This window comes from Delphinapterus leucas, chromosome 1 (assembly GCF_059928025.1).
Source record: "Delphinapterus leucas isolate spDelLeu-1000000601 "Yukka" chromosome 1, BTC_Dleu_Yukka2, whole genome shotgun sequence".
Taxonomy (NCBI): domain Eukaryota; kingdom Metazoa; phylum Chordata; class Mammalia; order Artiodactyla; family Monodontidae; genus Delphinapterus; species Delphinapterus leucas.
In genome coordinates, this window is record NC_143129.1 from 163,470,936 (window position 1) to 163,496,966 (window position 26,031).

At 46.7% G+C, this 26,031-nt stretch overlaps 1 protein-coding gene across 1 annotated transcript in view; it reads left to right on the forward strand.

Annotated features, from left to right (window-relative positions):
• LOC149750792 (CUB and sushi domain-containing protein 2-like) overlaps window positions 1-25,503 on the forward strand; it is a gene marked incomplete at its 5' end in the record, with an annotated part of 54,284 nt that extends 28,781 nt beyond the window's left edge. The window contains one exon of the mRNA XM_089913866.1: window positions 24,165-25,503. Within this exon, the coding sequence (XP_089769992.1) occupies window positions 24,165-24,324 (160 nt within the window). The remainder of the gene's footprint in view (window positions 1-24,164) is intronic.
• Between the last annotated feature and the right edge of the window lie 528 nt (window positions 25,504-26,031).

The window sequence follows — 26,031 nt, forward strand, 5'->3', positions numbered from 1 at the left end:
TTCTCTGCTCCTTCCACTTCTAAACAGCCCCCTAAGAAATCTCCGTTCTCTTTGTCCATGTCTGTGTCATCTCCTGAAGTCTTGTTTCTGAGCCCTGCGCCCCGTCACCTGCACAGCCTCTTTGCAGACCCGGGGCTCTTAGCTCACACTCCCTGCCCTCTGAGGTATCACGTCTGTTGGGCCTGCCTGTCTGGCCCTCACCCTCAGCTCCTGGCACTCTGTGCTCTCCTGCCTTTCTTCTTTCCCTCTCTTCTCCATCTCACAGAGGTGGTGAAGCCCAAGGGGTCCATTCCAGCCATGCCTGTAGCTTCTAGCAGCCCAGAGGTGAAGATGTGAAGATGCCCAATGGTGCAGCACGGTGGAGGGATGGAAGGGTGGGCGTGTGAACTAACACAGTTAAGAGACACCCCCCAGACCTGGGTGTGCTGTGGTAACCACGGTAATGGCTTCCACTGCACCCGCTGCCTGCCTTCACTCATTCATTCATTCATTCATTCCCCAAATAGTCACTGAGCACCTACTGGGGCCAGGCACCGAGTAATGTGTTAATTATCATGGGCCATGAGGTCACCCTGCAGGGGTGAACAAGGCATTGGGAAAACAGTGGGGGAACAAAGCACACAGATTCCCATCTTGCTCAAATTTAGCCTGTAGGAGGAGAGATTATTAAGTAAACAAAGAAACAAACAAAGGGATTACAGCTTTCAGTAAGCTTTCTGGTAGAAATAAATAGGATGCTAGCAGAGAGAGAGTGTGCCTGGGCGGGGGAGGGGCGGCACTGGTGTGAGTTTTCACAGAAGGACCCCCAGGGATCCGAAGGGCAGGGCGGGCAGAGCAGAGGGGAGAGGGTGCGAGGCAGAGGCACACATGGCAAAAGGCCCTGAAAGGCCCACTTGCCCATCCCAGCCACTGGGGCATAGCCATCAATGGTCGTTGGAAGCACCTTGACTCCTGGTGATACTGAAAGCTTCGTCCTTTTTCACGAGTAGCAGCGACCTGATGGCCACAATGTCACCCAGTACTTGAGCCCTCGTGACTCAAGCAGGGCCCAGTCAGGCACATTACTCTGGTTGTCGCTCATTTCTTTGTGTCGTGCCTGACCTTCATGCTTCTGTTCCATGGGACGTAAGCCAGGAGCCCAGTCTCCAGATTTGCAGGAACCTCAAATATGGGATGGGGTGGCAGTGGGGGTGGGGAGCTGGGTTTCCTTGCTTGGGATGTTCACTGACCAGTGCCCAAGAGGCAGAAGGTTCTAAAGCTGGTCCAAGGCTGGGGTGCCCCTCCCAAGGTTCAGAACAAGTCAAGATCTAAGGATGTAGCGTCCAGTTTGTAACACGCTCCCCGTCTGGCAGGGGGTGAAGTAAGAATGCAATTCAGGGCTGGGGCGTGGGGAGCAGGGTCCTGGCTTCCGGGGGAGGGGGCTGATCAGAGCTCAGTACGGCAGGATGAGCAGGGCTGAAGGCCAGTTGTGTGCCTTGGCAACCAGGGCGGAGTGGCCCTGCGGGCATATGTGGCCCCTCAGGGCTGACACCCACCCCGATGCCTGCCGGCCTTCAGTTATAGCCCAAACCCGGCCTCTCCCTGCCCCCTCGGCGGCCTCGGTGGGTAGGGAGTCCCTCTGCTGCTGCGGGCCCTTTACATCTTTCCATCCTGATCCAGACTGTAGCCTGACAGCTAAATCCTTCTCTTTCCTGAGAGTATATCTTGGTTTATTTTTCTTCATAAATTCTGTTTGGTGGCTGTAGGAATGTAGAGGATTTGTTTTTATATCATTATCGTCATCATATCGGCCCCTCCCTCTACGCCAGCGTCCTGCTAGGCACCTTCCCTACATTAACTCGCTGAGTCATCACAAAGATCTTCTGAGGGAAGTGCCACCATTCTCTCCATCTCGCAGGTGAGGAAATGAGGATTCGAGAAGGGATGTGACCTGCCTAGGGTCACACGGTGAGTAGATGACAGAGCCAGGGTCTGATTCAAGCGTGCAAGTGCTCTGCTTGGACCAGCTCCTACGTGATGGAGGACCCTGGGGAGGGGGCGTTTCTGCCCTCAGCACAAAGGCCATCCTTTGCCAAGGGGCACCTTGGAGTTCTCCCTTCCCACTACAGCTGTGCCCACCTCTGCCCCTGACCATGCCTGGTTTCGCCTTCTCCCCCCTCCTCCCACCTCTACACTGGGTCCCCCTCTGCTTTCAGACCAGGAGAAGCCAAGCCTGCTTTACAGTCTGGGTTAAAGGAGGAAGCCAGAGGCCTCTCTGGCCAATGTCACTGCCAACCTAGAGCACGGCTCACCTCCTTGCCCGGCCCCCAGCTTGCCTGCCAGTGTTCAGATGTGTGGTGCTATAAAAAGCCAAGTAGTAATACGCAAATTGCCCTGATTATTTATGGCAAAGTTAGTAAATAAGCCTGAGAGACAAGGTGGGTTGTTGTTTTTACGATCTCTGCAGTCCTAGCAGGAAAATCTACGGTAAACAGAGCTCGGGTGAGCAGAGCCAGAGCCCATGGTTTAATTAACACAGCCTAATTACCAGGCACCAGGGACAAACAAGCGAGGGGGTTATGGAAGGGAGTAATGAGAAGCTGGCAGCCAGGGAGGAGGAGGTGCGGGGGGGGGTGGGGGGGGCGGGAGGCAGGAGGGGGCAGCTGGATCCTCTCTCAGCCCACCTCTCTCAGGCCCAGCCTCTGAGCCACCTGCTGGGAGAGGGCGGGGACCTGGCCACAAATCACCATAATGGGCTGTACGTGTTGCTATGGGTCCTGCCCCAATGCCAGGAGCTGCTACTAAAGCTGCAGAAAAAATTGTCAGAATGGGACTGACGAGGGAAGCCCAGGGATGAGGGGTCCATGAGAGGGAGAAGGGATGCTTTCTGCTAGTCATCAGCCTGGCGCTGAGGATGGCATGGCTCGCTGGCCCATTACGCCGGTCAGTTTTCAGTGCTGTTGCCTCTCTGTGGTGCCAGCCCTTGGGAAGCTGTGATCAGGATGGAGTCAGGGGGAGAGACAGGGCAGGGGGCCAGCAGCACTCAACAGACCTGGGCAGGGCAGGAAGGCAGGCAGCCAGGGGCACAATCAGAAGTCCTTTTCGAGAATTTGCCCCCCACCCTCCCCACAGATCATGTGCTTAAGTATCCAATGGGAGTGGAGGGAGACGCAGCAGAGCCAGTAGAGACCCCGACCATAGCTCAGTGGTTGGAGCTAAAGTCTCCAGGAGCAACCAACAAAGTTGGTGGATCAGTACCCCAGCTTCCTCTCCCTTCAGGTATGACTACTGAGTTGCCTGTTCTACACCTACTCCCAGCATCCCCCAGTGGGACTCACAATGACACCTTGTGTGACTAGCACCCCTTTATGGGATGCATCTCCTTTCCAACTCACTTCCCCTCTCCTTCACTGTGCTTCCTGGAATCACCTCACAAATAAACTCACTTGCACACGAATCCTTAAGCTAGGTCTTGCTTTTGTGGAAACCCGATCCAGGTGACTATAGGTACCAGGTGCTAAAAACTTTGATAGAAATAATTATAATAAGAGCTACTGAGTACTTACAGTGTGCCAAGCACTATTCTAAACACTTTACCTATATTAACTCATTGAATCATCTCAGCACTCTGTGTGAGAGATACCATTATTAATCCCCATTTGGCAAAGGGGAAAATGAGGCACAGAGATGTGAAGACACCTGACCATGATCACACAGCTAGTTAGTCGCAGAGCCAGGATGCAAACCCAAGCACTAGAGATTATTTTCTTAATTATCACACGAAACTGCAAGCCTCTCAAATATTCCCCAAGCACCTCTTTATTTCCAGGCCTTAGGCTTGGATGGTGGGATCTAGAGACGAACCGGACACGGGTCCTGACCTTGGAGAGCTCAAAGCAGAAACATAAAGGAAATAGACAAGTCAGTGCAGTTTGGAGAGATGTGTCCAGAGCGAGGAGAGTTGAGAGGCAGAACACCTGGAAGGATCAGGAAGGCATGACTAAGGAGGTGCCACTTGAGCCAAGTCTTAAAGAAGAACTTGGAATTGGGAAATGGCAGGGGATGAATGTGCGGGAAGGGTCCAGGCAGAGAGGATAGCGGGTACAAAGGGGCCAGCGTGTATACACCACGGCTGTATTTGGGGAATCGCTCGACCTTCTGTATGGCTGGAGTGCTGGGGGTGAGTTGGTACTTTGCATATTTGTTTATTGTTATTGTTCTTTGCGGTGGGGGCCGATGACTGATGGGAAAAGAGGCAGAAGCCAGATTATGGAGGGTCCTGTCGCCATGCCAGGGGCAGGGCGAGCTCCCCGGGGCTACGACTGTGTTTACAGCGCTTCTTTTCCTTAGTGGGTGTTGAACACAAAGGTGCTTATTATATTCTTCTCTGGACTTTCTTGTGTTTCTGAAAGATTCTTACTTTTAAATACGATTTAGAAAAATAAAAGCAGTTAGGAGGTAAACAAACCCACACGGATGGACCAGAATCGGCGCCCTCTCCCTTCCGACACTCTAGCCCTGAGAAGGTATCCCAAGGTCTCATAAGCTTTCTTAGCACCAGAGCGTGCAATCAGAGTCAGCTTCGAGCCCCAGGAATGTTTGGCAACTACTTTTACAGCTTGGGCTAGGGGTCAAGGACAAGAATTTACCCTTACCTGTCTTCAATGCAAGTCCTCTATATTAAGCCTCGGGGGACCTTTTGGATTTGGGTCTCCATCATACCAGTCATAAGTTGACCAGGGTGCCAGCTGTGTTCCCATACAAGACGTTAAAATTGATGGTGCTAAATGCAGTGTAGTACCGTGGATTGGATCTTGGAACAGAAGAAGTGGAAACGCTGGTGAAACCCAAATAAAGGCTGTAGTTTATTCCTAGTAAAATGCCATCGTTCATCTCTTCATTTTGGCCAATTCCATGGTTATGGAAGATGTTAATTTGAGGAGAAAGTGGATAAAAGGTATACGGGAACTCTCTGTATTCTCTTTGCAACTTTTCTATAAACCTCAAATCACTCCAATATAAGGACTTTATTTAAAAATTATTTATGGTGGACAGGGCAGGACCAAGGGCTGGACTCTGTTACAAAGCCCTATTCCCAGCTGACATCTGGGCATGGTGGTTGAGCAGGTAACGAATCTGTATTATTGTGGTGATGTCTAGCCCACCTTTCCTCTTCTTGTGCGTTGATGCCTTATTGAAAGGCAGGTACTCCATACCTGTCACATTCTCCTGAGTGTCCCACCCGGTAATTCTTTTCCAAAGGGAATGAAAGTGATGAGCATGAACTTGGAGAGAGCATGCCACTTGATCAAAAGGTTTATCCAAGGCTGCCTTGAAATGGCATGCTTTCTTGCCACGCTTTGAGAAGTTCATCCACCAAAGCTGTATTTTCATTGGCCTTTTCAGAAATCTCTAGAGCAAGGCAGACCTTTCTTCCCCAAGGAAGAAAGACAGGAAGAGGGCTTCAAGGGTGGCAGAGCCCAGCAATGAAAATGGGCCCATTGTGACCCTACGTGTACCACTACATTTTAACCTTCCTTGGAGATTTCTTGTCTCTGCTTCGCTCAGAGGGACCCAGGAAGGTGGACTAATGAGGGGTGAGTCACCCATGGAAGTGTCCCATTCTTACCTAGAGGTAGTGGGGACCTTTCCGTCTTTCCTAGACAGGCGACATGGCAAATCATCCTCCCCTTAAATGTCGTTCTAATTGTCCCTGCTGATTAATGACGTCACTTAAGGTATCAATTATTATCCTGCCAAGAGAATGACTATTAGACTGAAACGAAGGCCCACGAACTTGCTTATTCTATTAAAAAATAAAGTAATGAAAGGTGATTAATGGTGTGTGCCCAGAGAGGAGCCACAGGAAGGGGTGGGCAGGAGAGGAAGGTGGAAATGACCATTTTCTGATTAGGGGGCAAAAAAAGCTTTTGTTTAAAACTAGCTTCTGATTGACCCTCTTCCTTTCAACCCCACTGCTTGAGAGAGCCGTCTCGATTCAGTGTCCCCACTTCCTCCCTTCCTAGGGGCGGCTTCCCCGCAGTAACCCAGGTGCAGTCTGACCGCTCCACCATACTGCCCTGGGAAAACTCACCACTGCCCTAATTACCACATCCGTCGACCCTCTGATCCTCCCTCATCAGACCCCTCAAAAGTGTTCGCTGCCTGTTGACCTTGTTCTCCTGGGAACACTTTCTTTTTCTAGCTTCTCTGACACCACCAACTCCTCACCCATTCATTGCATTTCACATGGATTTACTGAGCATCTACTCTGAGCCAGGCACTGTGCTGGGCCCTGAACACATAAAGTTAAGCAAGACGGACAAAGTCCTTGCTCTAAATGAAACTTACGTTCAAGCCGAAGAAGATAGGCAATTACCAAATAAATACATTTCAAGAAGCCGTTCAGGGTTATGAGGAGATAGATGGAGTGACTGATGGAGGATGATGATCACATGGGAGGCGAGGCCAGTGGGAACCTCTCTGTGGACGCGGTACCTCCATCACTTTCGCACACCACTCCCTTAAATCCTGCCGCTGTCTCCAGGCTCCCATGCCTTCTTTATTTTTATTTATTTATTTTTTTAACATCTTTATTGGAGTATAATTGCTTTACAATGGTGTGTTAGTTTCTGCTTTATAACAAAGTGAATCAGCTATACATATACATATGTTCCCATATCTCTTCCCTCTTGTGTCTCCCTCCCTCCCACCCTCCCTATCCTACCCCTCCAGGCGGTCACAAAGCACCGAGCTGATCTCCCTGTGCTATGCGGCTGCTTCCCACTAGCTATCTATTTTACGTTTGGTAGTGTATATATGTCCATGCCACTCTCTCACTTCGTCCCAGCTTACCCTTTGCCCTCCCCATGTCATCAAGTCCATTCTCTACGTCTGCGTCTTTATTCCTGCCCTGTCCCTAGGTTCTTCAGAACCTTTTTTTTCTTTTTTAGATTCCATATATATGTGTTAGCATATGGTATTTGTTTTTCTCTTTCTTTCTTTTGTTCCACAAGATAATGAGATTTATTTATTTATTTATTTTGTTACATCTTTATTGGAGTATAATTGCTTTACAATGGTGTGTTAGTTTCTGCTTTATAACAAAGTGAATCAGTTATACATTTACATATGTTCCCATATCTCTTCCCTCTTGCGTCTCCCTCCCTCCCACCCTCCCTATCCCACCCATGCCTTCTTGTGTATCATCTCACTCGCTGTAGACTTGGGCAGAATCTTGGGGATTAAGGGATTGCTCTGGATCAGTCTCTGCTTTGCGAAGTGTGACACCAAAGATGACCAAAATGATGGCATCCAGGGGGTAAAACCCATTTCCAAATTTAGGCTGCCAGTTGAGTAAGTCTGAGCCTCCGGGCAAAGAGACAAAATTCAGGGATAAGGCAACAGTTCCGAATCCAGGGCCATAGACTGTGATATGAATGGCACCCCTTGGAGTTGTGCTCCATGGTGGCCCTGGAAGCCACGTGGAGTTAGAGAATCATACAGACACTGGCAGATAGAGCCTGAGAGATTCCCCGAACCCCCTACAAAAAAATCCCAGGTAACCAAGCTGTCTCACTGCCCCTGTGCCTTCTTCCTCTCAGGTCTCCGGGTAAGGGCACAGGGAAGGGCTCTTTACTATCAACTACACACCTCTCTTGTTCGGATATGATAAGTCAGGTTGACCCCCCACTGTTCATCACCACCATCACCCATCACCTGTGAGCTGGCCTTCGGCGCTGTGCTTCATGTTGCACAGCTGTGGGTCCTGCTTGCCCTGTTTCCACATTCTAGCCTGGCCTAGGAACCCAGACTGAGCAGAACCCCAGTCAGTCATCTTGCTTGGAAGGGAATCTGCACAGTGCCTCCTGAAGGCCATTGTTCTGGAAGCTTCTGTGCATCCTGGTTCCCTGGAGCATGGGAAAACAGTGGGCGTGGTACCCTGTGTGGCCTGGGCCTGGCCCTGGTCCTGCCCTCAACCATGTCCAAGGGGCATTACTGCCCAGGTCACAGGGATGGTGCCTGAGCCCTCGGCTTCCTATCCAGCGGCTGCTGGAGGAGGGTTTGCCGCAGCTGGTGACGATGATGGTTGTCATTCCTGGGCGCCGATGCTGCACACTGGAGGTTCGGTCTCTAACATGGAGACCCTGATGATTCATACCAGGTACCATGCTCAGAACAGGCTCTGGTGGCCAAGAGGAAGGGCATGGTGGTGCAGGGGCAGGTCAGGTGGGCCACCCCGTTCTCTCAGTACAGCCTCCCTGCCCTCTTGTAGATATTTTCAGCATCTTGAGCCATCCAGAGCTCGCAGAGACCCCACCTGCTCTCTTCCCAGAGTGGCGTCAGCTGCTAGAGGCTAGGTGGGCACAAGTCCTTAGGATGGAGAATCTCCAGGGAGAGACACTGCTGACCACTCACTTATATCTGGACCATTGTTTGTATCTCCCTGGTATGTGAGGAACAGGAAATGCAAAGCTCTTCTGCGTAATGCCAATCCTAGGATGGCACCGTCTAAGGGCCTAGGTAGGTCCCAGCTGTTCCATGGAGCCCCTTTAAGGGCAGCCTGGACGGAGAGAGAACAGCCTCCCTTCCCAAATGGGGGATGTCACTGGCCCGATTTGGCGGGGGTTAGCTACAGAAGCAGCAGCCTTCTGGAACACGGTGGCCCCTCTTCCTCAAAGGCCCCCTTCCCCATTGCCATCCCACCACGCCCTCCTGACCCATGGTGCAGGGCGCTTCAGCCTCCGTCACGGAAGACCAAGCTGGGTTAGGGTTTTCCAGGATCCTGTAGGAGCAAATAAAGTCTGCACCTGAGCAGCCTCCAGAAAAATCCCCTCTCTCAGGGAGACTGGTAATTAAGCAGTCATGGCAAACATGTGAAGGAGGAACAGCTGGTGGTCTCCATTTGTTCTCCTGACACTGGTTGGAGAACAATTTCATAAATTACACGTAAAGTTGGGCGTTGTCTTTCCTCCGCTCATGCCATCCCCTTTGCTTCAAATGACCTCCCTGTCCTCCCACTACCCTCTGTGTCCTTTGCATGACTGACTAATAATTTATCTTTTCCATCAGTTCAGGCTGGTGATGTTGAAATCCCCGGGCACATCTCTATCACTGCACTAACTGTGTTGCATTAGCATCGTGTCTTCAGCGATAATAAAATGAGTTATTAACTCCTATTGTGTAGCTGGCTCTGTTCTCTAATGCTGAGCATAGTCCAGGGAATCAAATGAATGAAATTCCCCGCTGTCGTGGAATTCACATGCTGGTGTGGAAAGGTGGACTTAATAAATAAGGCCTCATTAAATATGTAATACGTCAGATGGTGATTCGTGTTATGGAGAAAATGCTGGATGAAGATCAGAAGCCATGAAGTGGTGGCGGGGAGGGTTGCAATTTTAGATGGAGTGTTCAGGGAAAGCCTCAGTGTAAAAGTGCACAAAAACCTGAAGAAGATGAGGGAACCAGCCATGGACATGTCGGGGAAGAGATGGGGTAGTTGGGGAAAGCTGAGGGAACAGCACGCGCAAAGGCCCTGAGGCAGAAACTTACCAGATGGGTTCAAGGAACAGCAAGAGGCCACGATGGCTGGAGCGAGTGAGCAGGGGGAGACAAGTTGGTAATACAGAAAGAGGGAGTGGGTAGTGGTGTCAGAGGATTGCCCAAGGCCTTTAACTTGTTGTGAAATCAACTAGGGCACTTTTAGAAGAGTTCTAAGCAGAGAAGTGACATGATGGGACTTAAAATAATCATGCCGCTGCCTTGTTGAGAATGATCTGTAGGAGGACAAGGGGGAAATGGGGAGACCAGTTGAGGTTATTGCAATAACTGGGGCAAGAGATGGATGTGCCCTAAACAAGGATGGATGGCAGTAATGAAGGTGATGAGAAGTGGCTGAATTTTCAGATAAATTAACGTGAATGCCTCCTTTTGAGGGTGAACTCCTTGAAGGCCAGGTCCATGTCTTATAAATTTTTATCCTTAGAGCCAAGCATAGTACATGATGTATAATAGGGCACACAATTAATATTTCTTAAATGGATGATTGAGGAGAAATAATTTTTAAATGTTAATTGTGGGAATAAGTAAGACTCTAGTCTCTTTTTTGAACCTGTCAGATCATAGAGCAAATCCTGGGTAACATCCACCTAGATTTCCTGAGATGATGTTGTAAAGAAGGCTGTTCATGGGTGTGCTGAACCGAGAAGTGAAGGCTCAAACTCTGTCTTTCTTGCTGAAGGACTTCGCAGAGCCTTTAATACAGTAATACTCAGGATCCCAACATTTCTTAGTTTGAGATACCATTAAGTGCTTCAGTAATATTTCCACCATGCTCCATGGATAAAAGAAATACCTATCAGCTCCATTTATTAAGTAGTAAGGGCTGACTAGCTGAATAAGTACTTATATCATAACAACTTTGTAGCTCTTTGAAAAAATAATATAAATTGAAAGAAAATATCATATTTTTATTTCATCCTTAACTAATCACAAATACTTACTAATGGAATATGTGTACTTGTTGGGCTCTGCACAGCTTCTCAAACCTTGGAATCCGATTGGACACTACTACCCTCACATCCTGTTCTGTACTGATTGTCACACAGCACCTACTTTATTTCACACCAACCACCAAACACCCAGGTCTGAAAAGAAATGATGTCATTTAATGGAATGTAGCTTCAAGTTGAAACTGGAACTACTTCTAGCTAATACTTTGTGTGTCCAGTAGATATTGAATATCACAGTTTCCCTTGAAAATTTAAAATATCCCTCAGTGCTCTTGTAAATTCCCTGCAGCACCCCAGGGTACCTCAGCGCACAGTTTGGGAACTATGGTGCTTCTTTGAGTGTAGCATTTTCCAAAATTATTTAGGCATGTTCTTAGGCAAACCTATTAACATAACACTGGATGGTATTCCATGGATTGTGTTTTGGGAACTGTTGGCAGAGAGCAAAAAGAGGGAATACCCAGAACTCCCTGCTGCAGAACCAGAAGCTACAGTCCTATGGGAAATACTCCTGGGTGTGGACAGAGTGTGTTGAGAGGATTTGCATTTCGAACATACAGTGTTGTTCCCCTATTTTTAGACCTCAGCAGGTGGGCCTGCTGTGACACCAGACCTTGCTTCTAAAGCCTGCATGCATTCTAGAAAGTATATATGGTGATTTGGGGGCCTACCATTGCTCCCATCCAACCAGATACTTAGGAAAGATATCCTGGCCTCCGAAAAATAAATGGACGTGGGCAGCTGAAAGGAGAGGTTTGTACAGCCAGTGAATGTTCTCTGGATAGACTGGAACGTTTGAGAGAAGATCCTTTGGACTTAAGCTGGGGTTTTTCAACAGATATCTGGCTAATGCCAGGTCGCTCTCAGAAATGAGGGTTTATTACAAAGATCCCCAGATCTTGGGGCAGCACAAGAACCATCTCTACAGATTTTTGGTTACCGTGGGTTTCAAGGGCTTCTGAGACCAGGAGCGTCAGTGCTTTTATATCCAGTGTAGCAGCAGCATGATCTCCATGAGCTGCCTGCCATGGGCATTTCATTTCCCAGAGTGTTTCATGGAACCCCAGCCCACAGGATGCTCTGAGCAAAAAAGGGTTTATGATATATATATCATATATACTTAAAAGCATAGAGGGCCTGATTTTTCCAAGTTTCCCAGTTTTTTTAGAAGCTTTTGATTAAATGCAAATGGGAATTACCAAAGAGCACATGTGTCTGTAAGGGTGTCTCTGTGTGTCTGTGTATTGTGCGTGATTATGACCGATGTCCATCGATTACCTGAAAATTACTAGATGACGCCTGTGATGATAGTTCTGTTTTTAGCTTAATGGTTTATGTAACTAACTAGTGGCTGCTGTCTGGAGTAGGGCTGCTGGCAAAGCAAAACACTATTTGCCAAGCCTCTCAGTGTGACAAATGTTGCTTACATATACTCTTTTATTCCCAAGGTCAACTGACATGTCTTTTTTAAATATCACTGTTTGAAGTGCTAAGAGCCTTAGATGAGAGCCACTCAATAAAGGCCCAATTTGCTATATTACTGTTTATTCCTGGATAATTCTATATTTGTTGGGCTTTTTAAGAGCGCAAGCAAGAGGCATGCATGCGTCACCCTCAGAAATGGGGATTTCTTACAAGGATCTCTAGATCTTGGGGCACTCTTCAGCCTTTTGGTGTCACTGTGGGTCTCAGGGCTTCTGACACCCGGATCATCAGCAACGTCCTGGCCAACGTAGCAATAGCCCAAGCTGTGACCTGCCTTCTCTGGGTTCCACAGAGCCCTGGCCTTCTCTGCCTTCTCTGGGTTCCACACAGCTCTGGGTTCCACACAGAGAGGGTTCCACACAGCCCTGGCCCATGTGCTGCTTTAACAATAAAAGTATTTATGATCAGATGTGTCGGGGAACTGTTATATAATCTATTCCTGCCTTGGAAGTTTGCTGTTAGCTTATTAAAAGCTCCCATAAGCACCTTGTTTTTCGTTTATTTTCGAAAAATCCTTGCTTCACTTTGTTTAACCCAGCATTTCCCATTTCTGTTTAACCACTGAACACCTAGAGTATCCTTCGGAGAATAATCTAGTATCTGTACTTTGCAGAAGAATCTGGGTTGTGTTTATTTGTCGCCCTCTGTGTTGGATGTCCCCAAGATCACTCGTAGCTTAGGTTCAATGATTGACTGGAAGACCCACAGGATTCAGCATATAGTCGCACTCCTGGCTATGATTTATTAAAATGAAAGGATACAGGGCAAAACAACAAAGGAAAATTGCGCATGGGATGAAGTCCGGGGGGAGAGACCAGTCACAAGCTTCGAAGAGTCCTCTCCCAGTTGAGGCACACAGAATGCGCTTACTCCCCGCAGCAGTGAACTGTGACAAGTGAAATGTTACCACCCAAGGAAGCTCATTGGAGACTCAGTGCCCAGAGTTTTTCTTGGTGGCAGATTGCATGGGCACCCTCTGCCTGGCCTGTACTAAAGTTCCAGATTCAGAGGGAAAGCAGGTGTTCAGTATAAACCATAGTGTTTATACAAATATTTTAGGACACTCTTATCAGTTCTGGGAATGGTGGGGACCCTCCTGAAATCCATGATCCCAGATTCCAGTCAAGGGCCAACCTGATAAATTGGCCTTTCAAAGGACAACAGTCAAGGCTTTTTCTGTCTTTTGGAAGCTTGTGACTGCTTTCTCCCCCTGGACTTCATCCCATGCACAAGTTTTCTGTCGACTCTCTAATGGTTGAATATTCATTCATTCATTCTCTACATATTTGTCTTAATCAGCTCGGGCTGCTATAAAAAAAATTCCATAGACTGGGTGGCTTATAAACAACAGAGATTTATTTCCCATGTTTGGGTGCTGAAAGTCTAAGATCAGGGTGCCAGCACGGTGAGGATCTGGTGAGAGCTGTCTTCCGGGTCACACACAGACTGCCACCTTCTCATCGTATCCTCATATGGTGGATGGAGAGCAGAGAGAAGAAGCAAGCTTTCTCATGAGTCTCGTAAGGGCACTAATCCCATTCAACAGGGGTCCACCCTCCTGATTCCTCTTTGATTCCTAATTACCTCCCAAAGGCCCCACTTCCTAGTACCATTAACTCTGGGGAGAGTTTGAATTTCAGCATATGAATTTTGGGGGACATATGCAGTCCGTAACAATATTCCATCTTATATGTGCTAGTGATGCAGAGAAGAAGTTAAACGTCCTTACCTTTGAGGGACTTACCATCAAGAAGGAAAGACAGATACATCACAAGTAATTCGATAAGAAAATCAGTTCATTATGATTGGAATGCATATTATAAAGGAGAAATACTCTGTTATTGGAGGAGGTTTTCAGGGATTTCCAAACCCTTTCCCAGAGGAAGTAACGTTCAAACTGAGACCCCAGAAGCTAGTGGTAGATGGATAGGTGAGGTGGTGGCAGCCTGGGTGGCTAAGGGAGAGAGCAGTGCACACAGCCCTGGGGGCAGCATATGAAAAGGCCCTGGGGTGGGAAGAAACATGGCACATTCAAGGGAAGTGTAAAGGCCCATGTGTGTGCAGGGGAGAGAGCAAAGGGGAGAGAGATGTGAGCGGAGGCAGAAAGGCAGGCCAAGTACTGCAAAGGCAAAGCCTTGAGCCACATCACCCAAGGGGTGGTCTGTCTCTGTCATTCCCAGTCATCACGCCCTTAGAGCTGACCAGATCTCTGGTTTCACTTGAGTCCTAGAGCACCAGCCACAGCAGTACTCACGCGGGGACGCCTCATTGTTCTGTCCCTATCTCAGAAGGCCGCCATGTGCCTGGAAGACGCTCGAATAAAGCCTTACTCTTCCGTCTGTCCTATCCTCCTATTTCTCTAGACATCAGGAATCAGGATTTACACACGCTCCAGTAGTGGAGTCACTTTACTGTACTAACGGACTCTAAGGCTCCAGATCAGAGTTCGTGGAGATAAGAGTTTCATTCTGGTCTTTCCCATGGGTCCTCTGATTAGTGGAAACAAAGCCATGTCCCGGTGAGCTCAGCCCACGGCTCTGACCCGTCTCTGAGGTTCAGCAGCTGACACCCATTGGCACTCAATAAGTAACTGAGGAATTCAAATTGGATTGACCTTGAGAGGCAGCCTATTCCCTCCCCAAGCAGGTGTGACTGCCCATGTTCTTCTGTATGTTGATGGACCCAAGTAGCTTCCCCAGAACCTCCGTCCTTGCGGTCCTGGTTCTCGCTCATCATTTCATGAGGACGTTGGCGTGTCAGGCATGGACTTTCAGGGATTTGAAGACAGTTCTCTCCTGACCAATTCTCTTTTACTTTCCATGCCCACTTCCTTCAACTGTTCCTCACCTGACAGGGTTCCTTCAAGGTCTCACCCCAACCCTTGTGCCTCAGAGCCCAGAGGCCCCAGCTTGGGAAGATGGTAGTCAGTCAACTGAGAGCCTTGGAATTCTCAGACATGGGTACTGTCTCCTGGAGTCAGATGACTACCTTTTATTTTTACAGGTAGGAATATGCAAATGCTTCTCTTGGGTGGAAAAAGTGTCACATCATTGCATTTAAAAAATTTTTTGACCTAGAGCCCCCACTCATGAAGGTGAGAAATCTCATTTCAGCTGTTGTTGTGGTTCCCCCAAGCAAGTCTTTCACAGACTTCAACATTTCAGGAGGGTCCCCCCGGTCTTCAGGCCACACTAGCCACTGCTGATATGCTCAAGGCCTCAGTGCTTCTTGCAGGTGGGCAGCACCAACTCAGCTGCATCTGGGCCAAACTTGGGTGGGGACGTACCAGCCCTTTTGTGGACAGTCCAGCCTTGCCAGGTGCCCCATGGAGCAATTCCCCTCTAAGGGTGTCTCCCTTCTTCAGTCTCCACAAAGCAGGGAGGGTGCAGTTCTGAGCCTGGGGCAGTCTCACCTTCCCACCTGGGCTCACTGCTTCCTCTCCACCCTCCCTCCACTTCCCTCTGTCCCTTCTTCCTGATAGCCCCATTAAAAGGCCCTCTTCTTCCTGGAGATGTTCAGAACAGGCTGCTTTTTCCTTGTATCTCACCCTGTTTCGTGGGTGTAGGGAGATGGCCAGAGTCAGTAAGTGTTACTTATACCATGTCCAGCTGTCTCCCCCTCCTGTTGTCTATCCTGGCAGCATCACGATGAACTGTGACACTGTGTGGCTGCCCCTGGAAATGAGAGATAACCCTCCATTCATTCATTCAAAAATAAATACAAGTCCCCTACATACGAACATTCAAGTTGTGAACTTTCAAAGACGCGAATGTGCATTCACATGTCCAATCACGTAAGTTAGTTCATGTGTCTGGTATACATTGTCACGTGCGTGCATCCTCTACAAGTGGCTGCGCTTTTGTGTACCTTACTGTACAGTACTGTATAGAGTACAGTAGTAAAGTGTCTTTATTTCAAGCCCAGGGTGTCTGGAAGCAAGCGTAAAAGCAGTGGTGATGTAGCTGGTACTGCTAAGAAGTGCCAGGAATTGGAGGCCCAGAGAAAGGACGAAGACAGACAAGAGGAAGAAGTAACTGCAGAACCGAAGAGATTCACGATGCAGGAAATGGCAAGGGGATTTTCTTTATTTGGGGAGGCACTGTTAGTTTTTGAGGCACAGTGCCTGAACGTACAACAGTACATGAAGGTTGCAGCAGCCGTTCAGAATGCAATCCAGTGCTACCATGTCATCTATGATGAGAAAAAAAGAACTACTACCCAGACATCACTGGATCGTTTTTTCAAGAGAGTAGATAGAATTGAATCCAGCAAGGAACCAGAACCTGTGCCATCAGCGTCAGGCGTGAGTGAAACTGCAGCTTGCCCTCCGTCTCCTATAGCTGACGATCCTTCAGCTCTACCATCTCCCACCTCCTCTCCCTCCTCCAGTCAGTAACTCTTCTTGCCTGTTCACTCGATGGCAGCCCCTGTACGCCAGCTGTTGGACTGTACCACTGTACTTTTCAAGGTACTGGACTGGAAGATTAAAAACGTTTGCTTTATTTTTTGTGTTTGTTTGTTTTTTATGTATTATTTGTGTGAAAAGTATTATAAACGTATTACAGTACAATACTATATAGCTGATTGTGTTAGTTGGGTACCTAGGCTAACCTTGTTGGACTTAACGTACAAATTGGACTTACGAAAGCGCTCCCCGAACGGAACTTGTTCATATGTAGGGAACTTACTGTATGCAATGAACTGGACAAGGATGGGGAAAGCAAACATATCCACTGCTTTCATGGAGACCTGAACAAAATAATTACAAAAATAATAAAAATATTTACCCCAAAATACATCTTATTAGGAAACGTGATAAATGCTAGCAATGAAAAAAAAAGGGTAATTGTCAGGATGGGCCATGTATGGCTGTGTGTGTTAATCACACAAATAATACAAATATTTTCTGATGCTTTGACATCTTGGGACTTTGCTGACCCAGGAGAGGCAGCCCCTCTCAGGGTTAGCAATTCTAAGACACAGCAAACTAGTCTTCTGGGAGTGAGCCTTTTATATGCAAACCAACCAATTCAGAGCCCACCTACCTCCTTTACTGAGCTCTTAGCTGTTAAGCCACCATCCCCCTGCCCTAAGCACCCCAGGGTCAGATGTCAGACAACTAAGGGCAGTCGGCTGCCCATTCCTTCCCCTACTGCAGCCCCAGTTAGGGCTCTTGCTCACATTTTCCTCCCATCTCTTCTACGTCCTGACCAACCCTGGTGCTTCCCCGTGTGGCCCCGTGTGGCATGGTATGCTCCCTCCCCCACCTTTGGGAACTGTAACAAACTATCTTTTTTTTTTTTTTTTTTTTTGCGGTACGCGGGCCTCTCCCGCTGCGGAGCACAGGCTCCGGACGCGCAGGCTCAGCGGCCATGGCTCACGGGCGCAGCCGCTCCACGGCATGTGGGATCTTCCCGGACCGGGGCACGAACCCGTGTCCCCTGCATCGGCAGGCGGACTCTCAACCACTGCGCCACCAGGGAAGCCCCAAACTATCTTTTCAATGGCAATTGCCTCCTCATCTGTTGCCCTCACCGTACCTGAATAGTAATAAAAATCTACACTTAGAAACATTACGGTAACAAACAACCCTCAAATCTCCAAGGGTTAACTCACTAAAAGTTTCTTTCTTGCCATACTGCATGCTCAAAGGTGGTGTGCAGGGGTTGTCTGCTTAGTGAAATCACTCAGACACCCCCGCTGACAGAGAGCCAGGGTCACTGCAGCAGGGAAAAGGGAAGAGGGGAATTTCGTGAAAGGAACCCAGGGTCCTCGAGGCTCCCGCCTTGAAACAGCACACTTCGCTGCTACCCATCCATCCTCGGCAAAGCCAGTGCCGTGGCCAGGCACGAGCTCAGCAAAGGCGGGGAGGGACCGTTCCACCAGTGTCTGGAAGGAAAGCTGGAGATACGTGAAGAGTAGCAGTGACCTCCACAGGGACCTTCAAGAATGCAAAATAGGGGCTTCCCTGGTGGCGCAGTGGTTGAGAGGCCGTCTGTCGATGCAGGGGACACGGGTTCGTGCCCCGGTCCGGGAGGATCCCTTATGCTGCGGAGCGGCTAGGCCTGTGAGCCATGGCCACTGAGCCTGCGTGTCTGGAGCCTGTGCTCCGCAACGGGAGAGGCCATGGCAGTGAGAGGCCCGCGTACCGCAAAAAAAAGAAGAAAAAAAAAAGAATGCAAAATAGACTAGTCTGGGAGGTCAGGAATGTACCTTTCTGAAAATAATGTTGACATTTGTGAGGAGACTTGAATGATGAGAAGGGGTTAATCAAAGAGGTGGAGGGGATGTGAGAAAATGTTCTGAAGAGGAAACAGCATGTGCAAAGGCCCTGAGGATGGGGGCTTGGCCAATTGAAGGAACTGAAACCAGCAGTGTATCAAAGAGGAGGGTGGGAGAGAGGCGGGGAAGAGGATTTTATCACTGACACTGTTCGGGGTGCAGACTCATGGTGATAATAAGTAGACTTTTCAAGTCTGCTTTATTATTGTTTTCAAGTTCTCCACAGGAAATACACCCCTTATTGCCTGCACTCCGGGCTGACTGCTGCCCCCACCCTTGACCAAAGAAGACTGGAGGGGCTGGAGCCAGGCAGGCTTTGTGGGCCTCCTTAGGGATTTTGGTTTTAATCGTAAGGACAGTTGGAAGCCATTGATGGATTCTGAACTGGGACAGTGAGAAATTTGGGGTCATGAGCATCACCCGTTTCCAAGACTCTGGGCTCCTCTGGGCAGGGAGACAAGCCAGGCTCCTGAGGAAGTGGAAAATCCAAGAAGCCTTGGTGAAGCGAAAGAAGAGTATTAGCTTACATCTGGGACCATGCCATCTGTTTGCAAAAGCTGTTCTCCACACATTTTAGAGTCAACAAGACAGACAACAGCGATAGGAGCCTCTTGCCTTTCCTGCCATCATTTTACCCCATTTCGCTAATAAGTCTGGATTGCACTATTGAACAATGCCTCACTCCTTTCAATATAGTATTTAGACTTGTCAGATAAAAGATGTGAAAATCTGAAAGTTTAATTTGCTTATTCCGACATGCAACGTGATATCTCCTCCTGGCTTGCGGGGTCATCAAGTCGTCTGAAATCAATTCAGCAATAAGGAGTGGGTGAGGGAAGAGCAGGCCGCAGGGCAGAGGAGTGATTCAAGTATCCAGATGGGGGCACTCAAGCTTGCCCACCCCCTCCAGCTTTAGCACCTTTGAGGAACCCTCCATGTTAGAATTTATCTCCCAAGCCTGGGAAAGAGCAGAGCAGTGGTAAGTATCTGGTTAGAGAAAATGCCTAGTAAGATGCAATTCCGTATATTGCAAGTGATAAAGCTGTAATTGTTTGTTGACAGTGTACATTAGCTCTTTGTAGCTTGTGTCAATATAGTACCAGGAAACTAGGGTCTAGGACGCTTTAATGGCAGCTCAAAAATATCGTGGAACTAGCTAGGGGGATAAAATCAACAAATTTTACTCATTGGGAAGAATGTCATTTCCAGAGATGACTTCAGGGGAGAAGTGGTCATGCCTTGGTGAGGTGTGAAACTTCTGCATGAAGCTGTATGTTGTTGAGTGTCTGGGAAGGGCACCAAGGCATAATGCTGGTGCACATGGGTGAGAGGCAAGTTGAAGCTGCTGTGAACTGGGCCCGCTTAGGGGTAGAGACCAAAAGGGGATGGGGCCTGAAGTTCAGGTCCAGATAGAGGTCTGAGCCCTTTGGGGATAATTTGGTATTTTGATATCAGGGTCCACTGGGATCCGCAGTCTGGCATTATCATACATGACTGTCTGGGGGTGGAGAAGGATGTCTGGTGCACGGGCAAGTTGGTGGGAAACCAGTGAACAAGAGAGCGGTGGGCTGGGGGCCAGGGTTGTGGTTCTGGTGGTCAGCCATTTCCAGCAAGGACCCAGCCAAGGATGCACGTGTGTGTGTTTGGTGGTGAGTGGGGACATTGTTGGGGTTGAAATGAACAGGAGGCAGCTGAACAGAGGGACCCACCAAGAACCAAGTAGCAGCTCAAGGCTCAATCTAGGTAGACTGAGTTTATGTCAGATTTAATGGAGGACCGAGGTGCTGTCCAATAAAAATATAATGTGAGCCACATATACGATTTCTCAGAACTTTTAATTTTGAAATAATTATAGATCCACAGGAAGTTGTAAAGATCGTACAGAGACATTCCATGTACCCTTCTCCCAGATTCCCCCAATGGGTACATCTAATGTAAGTACAGTACAACATCAAAACCAGGAAATAGACGTTGGTGCAATGTGTGTGCGTACGTCTATGTCATTTTATCACGTGTGGATTCATGTCACCACCAGTGCAATCAAGATGCAGAATTGTTCCATCACCACAAAGCTCTCCCTTGTGCTACTCCTTTATAATCACCCCACTCCCCTTCCTCTCACCAAACCTAACCCCTGGCAACCACTCATCAGTTTTCCATCTCTTTAATATTGTCATTTCCAGAATGTTACAGAAATGGAACCATCTGCTACGTTATCTTTTGAGATAAGCTTTTTTTTTTCACTAAGCATAATAACCTAGAGATCCATCCCAGTTGTTATATGTATCAGTAGTCCATTCGTTTTTATTAGTGAGTAGTATTCCATGGCATGGATGTACTGCAGTTGGTTTAATCAGTCACCTATTTTAGGACATTTTTGTTGTTTTCAATTTGGGGCTCTTCCACAAACAAACAAGAAAAGCTGCTCTGAACAGTCATGTGCAGATTTTTGTGTGGACACCAGTTTTCATTTCTCTGGGATAAATGCCCAGGCGTGTGATTGCTGAGTTGTATGACTAGTGTATGTGTAGTATTTTTTTAAAAAGAAATTGTCCATTTTCCAGAATGTCTGTACCATTTTACATTCTACCAGCAACGTATGAAAGATCCAGTTGCTCTGCATGGTTGTCAGTCTTTGGTGTCGTCACTATTTTTATTTTTATCTGTTCTAATGGTGTGTAGTAATATCTCATAACGGTCTTAATTTTCCTTTCCCTAATGGCTAATGATGTTGAACATTTTTCTTGTGCTTATTTGCCATCCACATATCCCCTTAGTGAAATGTCTTTTCATGTTTTTTGCCTGTTTTCCAGTTGGATTGTTAGATCCTTGCCTTGTTCTCAGTCTTAGGAGAAAAGCATTCAGTCTTGCGCCATTAAGTGTGAGGTTAGCTGTAGGATTTTTGTAGATTCTCTTTATCAAGTCAGGAAGTTTCCTTCTATTCTTAGTTTTGTGAAAGTTTTATTTTTATTTTACGTTGGAGTATGGTTGATTCACAATGTTGTGTTAGTTTCAGGTGCACAGAAAGGGAATTACTCGTACATATTCATATATTTATCCTTTTTCGGATTCTTTTCCCATACAGGTTATTGCGGTGTTGAGTAGAGTTCCCTGTGCTATACAGCAGGTCCTTGTTAATTACCTGTTTTACATATAGTGGTGTGTATATGCCAATCCCAACCTCCCAATTCACCCCTCCCCCTCACCTTTCCCCCTTGGCAACCACAAGCCCACCCTCTAAGTCTGTGAGTCTGTGAACATTTTTTTGTTTAAATCAGGGATGAGTGTTGAATTTTGTCAAGTGCTTTTTCTGCATCAGTTGATATGGTCACGTGATTTTTCTACTTGTCAATATAGTGAATTACATCGATGGGTTTTCAGATATTGAACCAGCCTTACATCCTTTGAATTAGACCCCACTTGGTTATGGTGTATAATTATTTTTGTGGTGTATGTATTTTTGTGGTGTATATGGTGTATAATTATTCAGCAAAATTATTATTTTGCTGAATTCTCTATGCTAATATTTTGCTAAGGCATTTTGTATCTGTATTCTGTGGGATATTGGTCTTTAGTCTTCTTTATTTGTACTGCCTTTGGTTTTGGTATCAGGGTAATACCTCATAAAGTGAGTTTGGAAGTGCTCCTTCTTTCTCTGTTTTCTGGAAGAGATTGTAAAGAATTGGTGTAAATTCTTTATACATTTGGTAGAATTCTCTATTGAAAACTTCTGGGCCTGGGTATTTCTTTTGGGGGAGTTTTTAAATTATGAATTCAATTTCCTTAATAGCTATACGGCTCTTCAAATGATTTATTTCATATTGGGACATTTATGGTAGTTTGTGTTTTTCGAGGAGCTGGTCCATATCATCTAGTTTGTCAAATGTATGTGTGTCATTTGTGGCATTTCCTTAGTATCATTTTGATAACTACAGGCTTCGTTTTCTCTAACCTTTGCCAGCTCTGGATATTTGCCAGCCTGAAAGATGAAAAATGAGTCTCGTGGGTTGAGTTTTCATGTTTTTGATATTTATTAGGTGGAGCGTCTTTCTGTTTCTGTTCGTATGTATCCTTTGCTCTTTTCCTCCTTCCCTGTTTACCTTTTTCATATTGGTTTGTAAGTGTTCTTTATAGATTATGAATACTAACCCTCTTCCTGTCATATATATTATACATAATCTTCCCAGTTTTCACTTTTCCCTTTATCTTTTTTACAGTTTTTTTAAAATTTAAAAATGGAGGTAAAGGTACACTTAGAATTCCTCCCTGAGCCCTGCCGGGGGTGGGGGATGGTAGATAAGCCTCAGATAGGGGACAAACGGCAAAGGTGGACAGGAGCCTGGCCACCCCGCCACCACCTTTGTGCGCAATCACGTCACCTGCGGGGGCCACCATGTGTGGACACCCAGCAGAGGACAACTCCTTTCCTAAAATATGTTCCCAAGCGTTCAGTGAAAGCTTCATTATTTTATCCTTTTAAAATTAGAAGAATCTTTTAAAAATGCCTCTCTTGTGCTAAAAACATATTATTTCAGGTTCAACAATTCCTTTTGTTTCACCCCTGTTTCTTTTCCTTTACTTAACTCGCAGGAAAAGAGTATAAGCATTTTAATTTTAAAAGCACATACAATATGATCCCATTTGTATGAAATTATTTCACTGAATATGATCTGAACTACTCATCCTTCCATCTCTTTGTATGTCAACTGTCAAGAACAATTATTTCTAGATTGTACTGGGTTTTTATTTTTTGGTTTCATCTTTTAAAAATAATAAGCACTTATCATTTCTATAAAAGCAGTAGACCTATTCCTTTTAAAGAATAAAGTCTATGATAAGAAGCATCCACATTCTGCTACTTAGAGTTGGATATATTTTCCTCTGTGTGTGAATAAATACTGTCTGTTGGTGATTATTCATTGTAAATTTGTGGCAAAGTCTACCCAGAGCCTCAAAGGACCTTAGCCAGAAGGGGAAGAGTCAGTGTTACTGAACGAAATGTGGGTCCGCTTGTCCACACGCAATAAAGGCAATCTACTGACAGCAGGTTGTGGTTTATTGCAGGGTGCCAAGCAAGGAGTCCGGTTGGCTACTGCTTAGAATGCCAAACTCCCTGAAGGCTTTCAGGGAAAGGTTTGTAAAGACAGGGTGAGGGAGGGGGGTTGTGGGGTAAGTGATCGGCTTGTGGACATTCTTCTGATTGTTTGGTGGTGAGGTGATCGGGAGTCAGCATCCTCAACCTTCTGGTTCCAACTGGTCTGGGGATCTACGTGCTGTGGGCAGCATCCAGTTAACTTCTTTCACCTGATGGGATTTTCAGCCTCTGCAAAACAGCTCAAAGGACATGGCTCAGAATATTATCTGTAGCCCCTGAGGAGGAACTAAAGGTCCTTGACTTTGTATAATGGCTAAGCTATTATTATTTTGTCTAGCTTGACTGTTTTCCTTTCTTTCTTCACTTTCTCACTTCTCTGACTAAATTTACTCTTTGGAACTCAGAGAAGGCCTAGGAGGCTACAGTTTTCTACGGACAAGAGGCAGGTGGAGGACATGGGGTGGGGTGAGTCTGTTTGGGGAAGGCCCCATAGGGTCCTGCTTGGATACATCAGGTGAAGAAACTGGAGGAGGAGAAAGAGAAGAGCCATAAATGAGCGAGCCTCCAGGTCGGGGGTAGCCCGTGGCTTCGGGGGAGTAGCCCCCCATATTTCTGTGATTGGTCTCCATCACCTTTGCTGGAAATTAATTTAACTTTGAACACCTTGCATATGCCTAGCGTTCGACTTCTTTCATATCCTTCCCTGTGCCTAGATCAGCACCGTGCATCCAGCAGGTGCTCAATAAATGCTTAAGGCATGTTCAGTTCCCAAGGGGGTCATCCTCCCTCCATCTCACCTCTTTGTCTTTCAGGCTCACAGGCTTTCAGCTGCCAGCCGCTGTCGTCAGCGCGGCCACCACCCTCTCTCTACGTCTCATCAGTGACTACGCAGTCAGCGCACAGGGCTTCCATGCCAGCTATGAAGGTAGGTGCCTCGGCCTGGCCTCGGGAGCCGTGTGTGTGAGGTTGTAATAGCCGCAGGCAGGGCTGCGCTGCTCTTAGCTGCCGGGAAGGGCTTCTTCAGATTCAGAGCTTGTGCCTGTCCTAACAAGGCTGGTTACTAACCAGTAACTCAGTTACTTAAATTGCCCCTGCTGCGTTGTTTCCAGGAAACTGAGACTTGAAATCAGAGCTGAGCTGCAGTCGTTTATCTTGAGGGCCTGGTAACATCTTCTTCTCTCCCCTTAACTGGGTTTTGTTGTGTTTTTATTTTTTCAATTCTGTTTTCTCTTGGGCTTCACTGTATTATAAGGTACCTTGGCTTGGTTTTGGAAATGAGGCAGATATAAACCCTAAGTAAAAGACATAAAATAAGTAGCTGAAAAAATTTTTGGCTCACTGTAGTGACTGCAAATAGTCAGCTTTATATCATTCAGAGAAGAACAATCAATTTTTCCTTGATAGCACAGATTAGGGTTTCTTGGTTTGAGTTATGCAAATAATTGCCGCTTCTCTCAGCCTGTTTAAACATGGTGTTAGCATTCAAATTAACACTAATATCTTCAGATTATACACTATTATTATTATTAACTTTATTATGTTAGTTCAGAAGGTGGTACGTCTAGATCACTGTCATTTTCCTGGGAAATTTACATCTCATTAATAGGTAATTATGCTGCTCTTGGCTAAGACCCACACTGCTATTTTGTGTTGAGATCATTCATAGGCATATTTTAAGACTGTTAATGATAATTAATAACAATAATGACATAACACCCTAGTAAAGCATGCCAGTTATTTGAAAGCTTTCTTCCTCTTGCCTCTAAGAACTTAAAGAATAAGTGATGCTTTCTTGAATGGAGCTATAGCAATATACAAATAGATACCACCTTTGTCTTGGCTAGGAGTATACCACAGAAAGAGGGCAAATCCTAACTCCCTAGGCAAAATTCACGCCTGTTGGTAAGGGGTGTTCGGTGCTTTAACGTAAGCGATTGTGAGTTCCTGAGAAGGTCGCAGTTATTTTTAACTAAAGGTACTAAGAAGGCTCCAGAGAAAGTTTCACATGCCTTTAACTGGGGGCTTCTGACATAACTCCAGATTGCTTTAACTGAGGGCTTCTGAAAAGACCTATTTGTCTTTAAAGTGAAGTCTCCTGGGATAACCCAATTTCTTTGGAAAAAACAATCAGTTCTAGATCAGGGATCCATAAACTATGGCCCACCTGGCCAAATCCAGTTCCTGGCTTGTTTTTATAAATAAAGTTTTATTAGAACACAGCCAAGCCCATTTGCTGACATTGTCTATGACTCTTTACATGCACTACAAATTCAGAGTTGAGTTATTGCCACAGAGACCACATGGTCTGCAAAATCGAAAATACTATCTGGCCTTTTACAGAAAAAGTTTGATGACCCCTGGTCTAGAGCTGTGCTATCCAATAACAGTAGCCTTTAACCACATGCCACTATTTATATTTACATTAATAAAAACTCAGTCAAATTTAAAATTTCATTTCTCACTTGCACCAGCCTCTGTCAAGTGTTCAGTAGCCACCTGTGGCTTGTGGCTACCATACTGGGCAGCACAGACAGAGAACATTTCGTCACTGCAGAAAATCCTTCTAGACAGGGCTGAGCTCGGGCTTCCATCAGATTCACGAAGGGTCTGCGATTCACATGAGGTCACGAATCATTAAGATAAAGTGGACGCCAGTGGGTCCCTCCTCCCCGCTGCTTG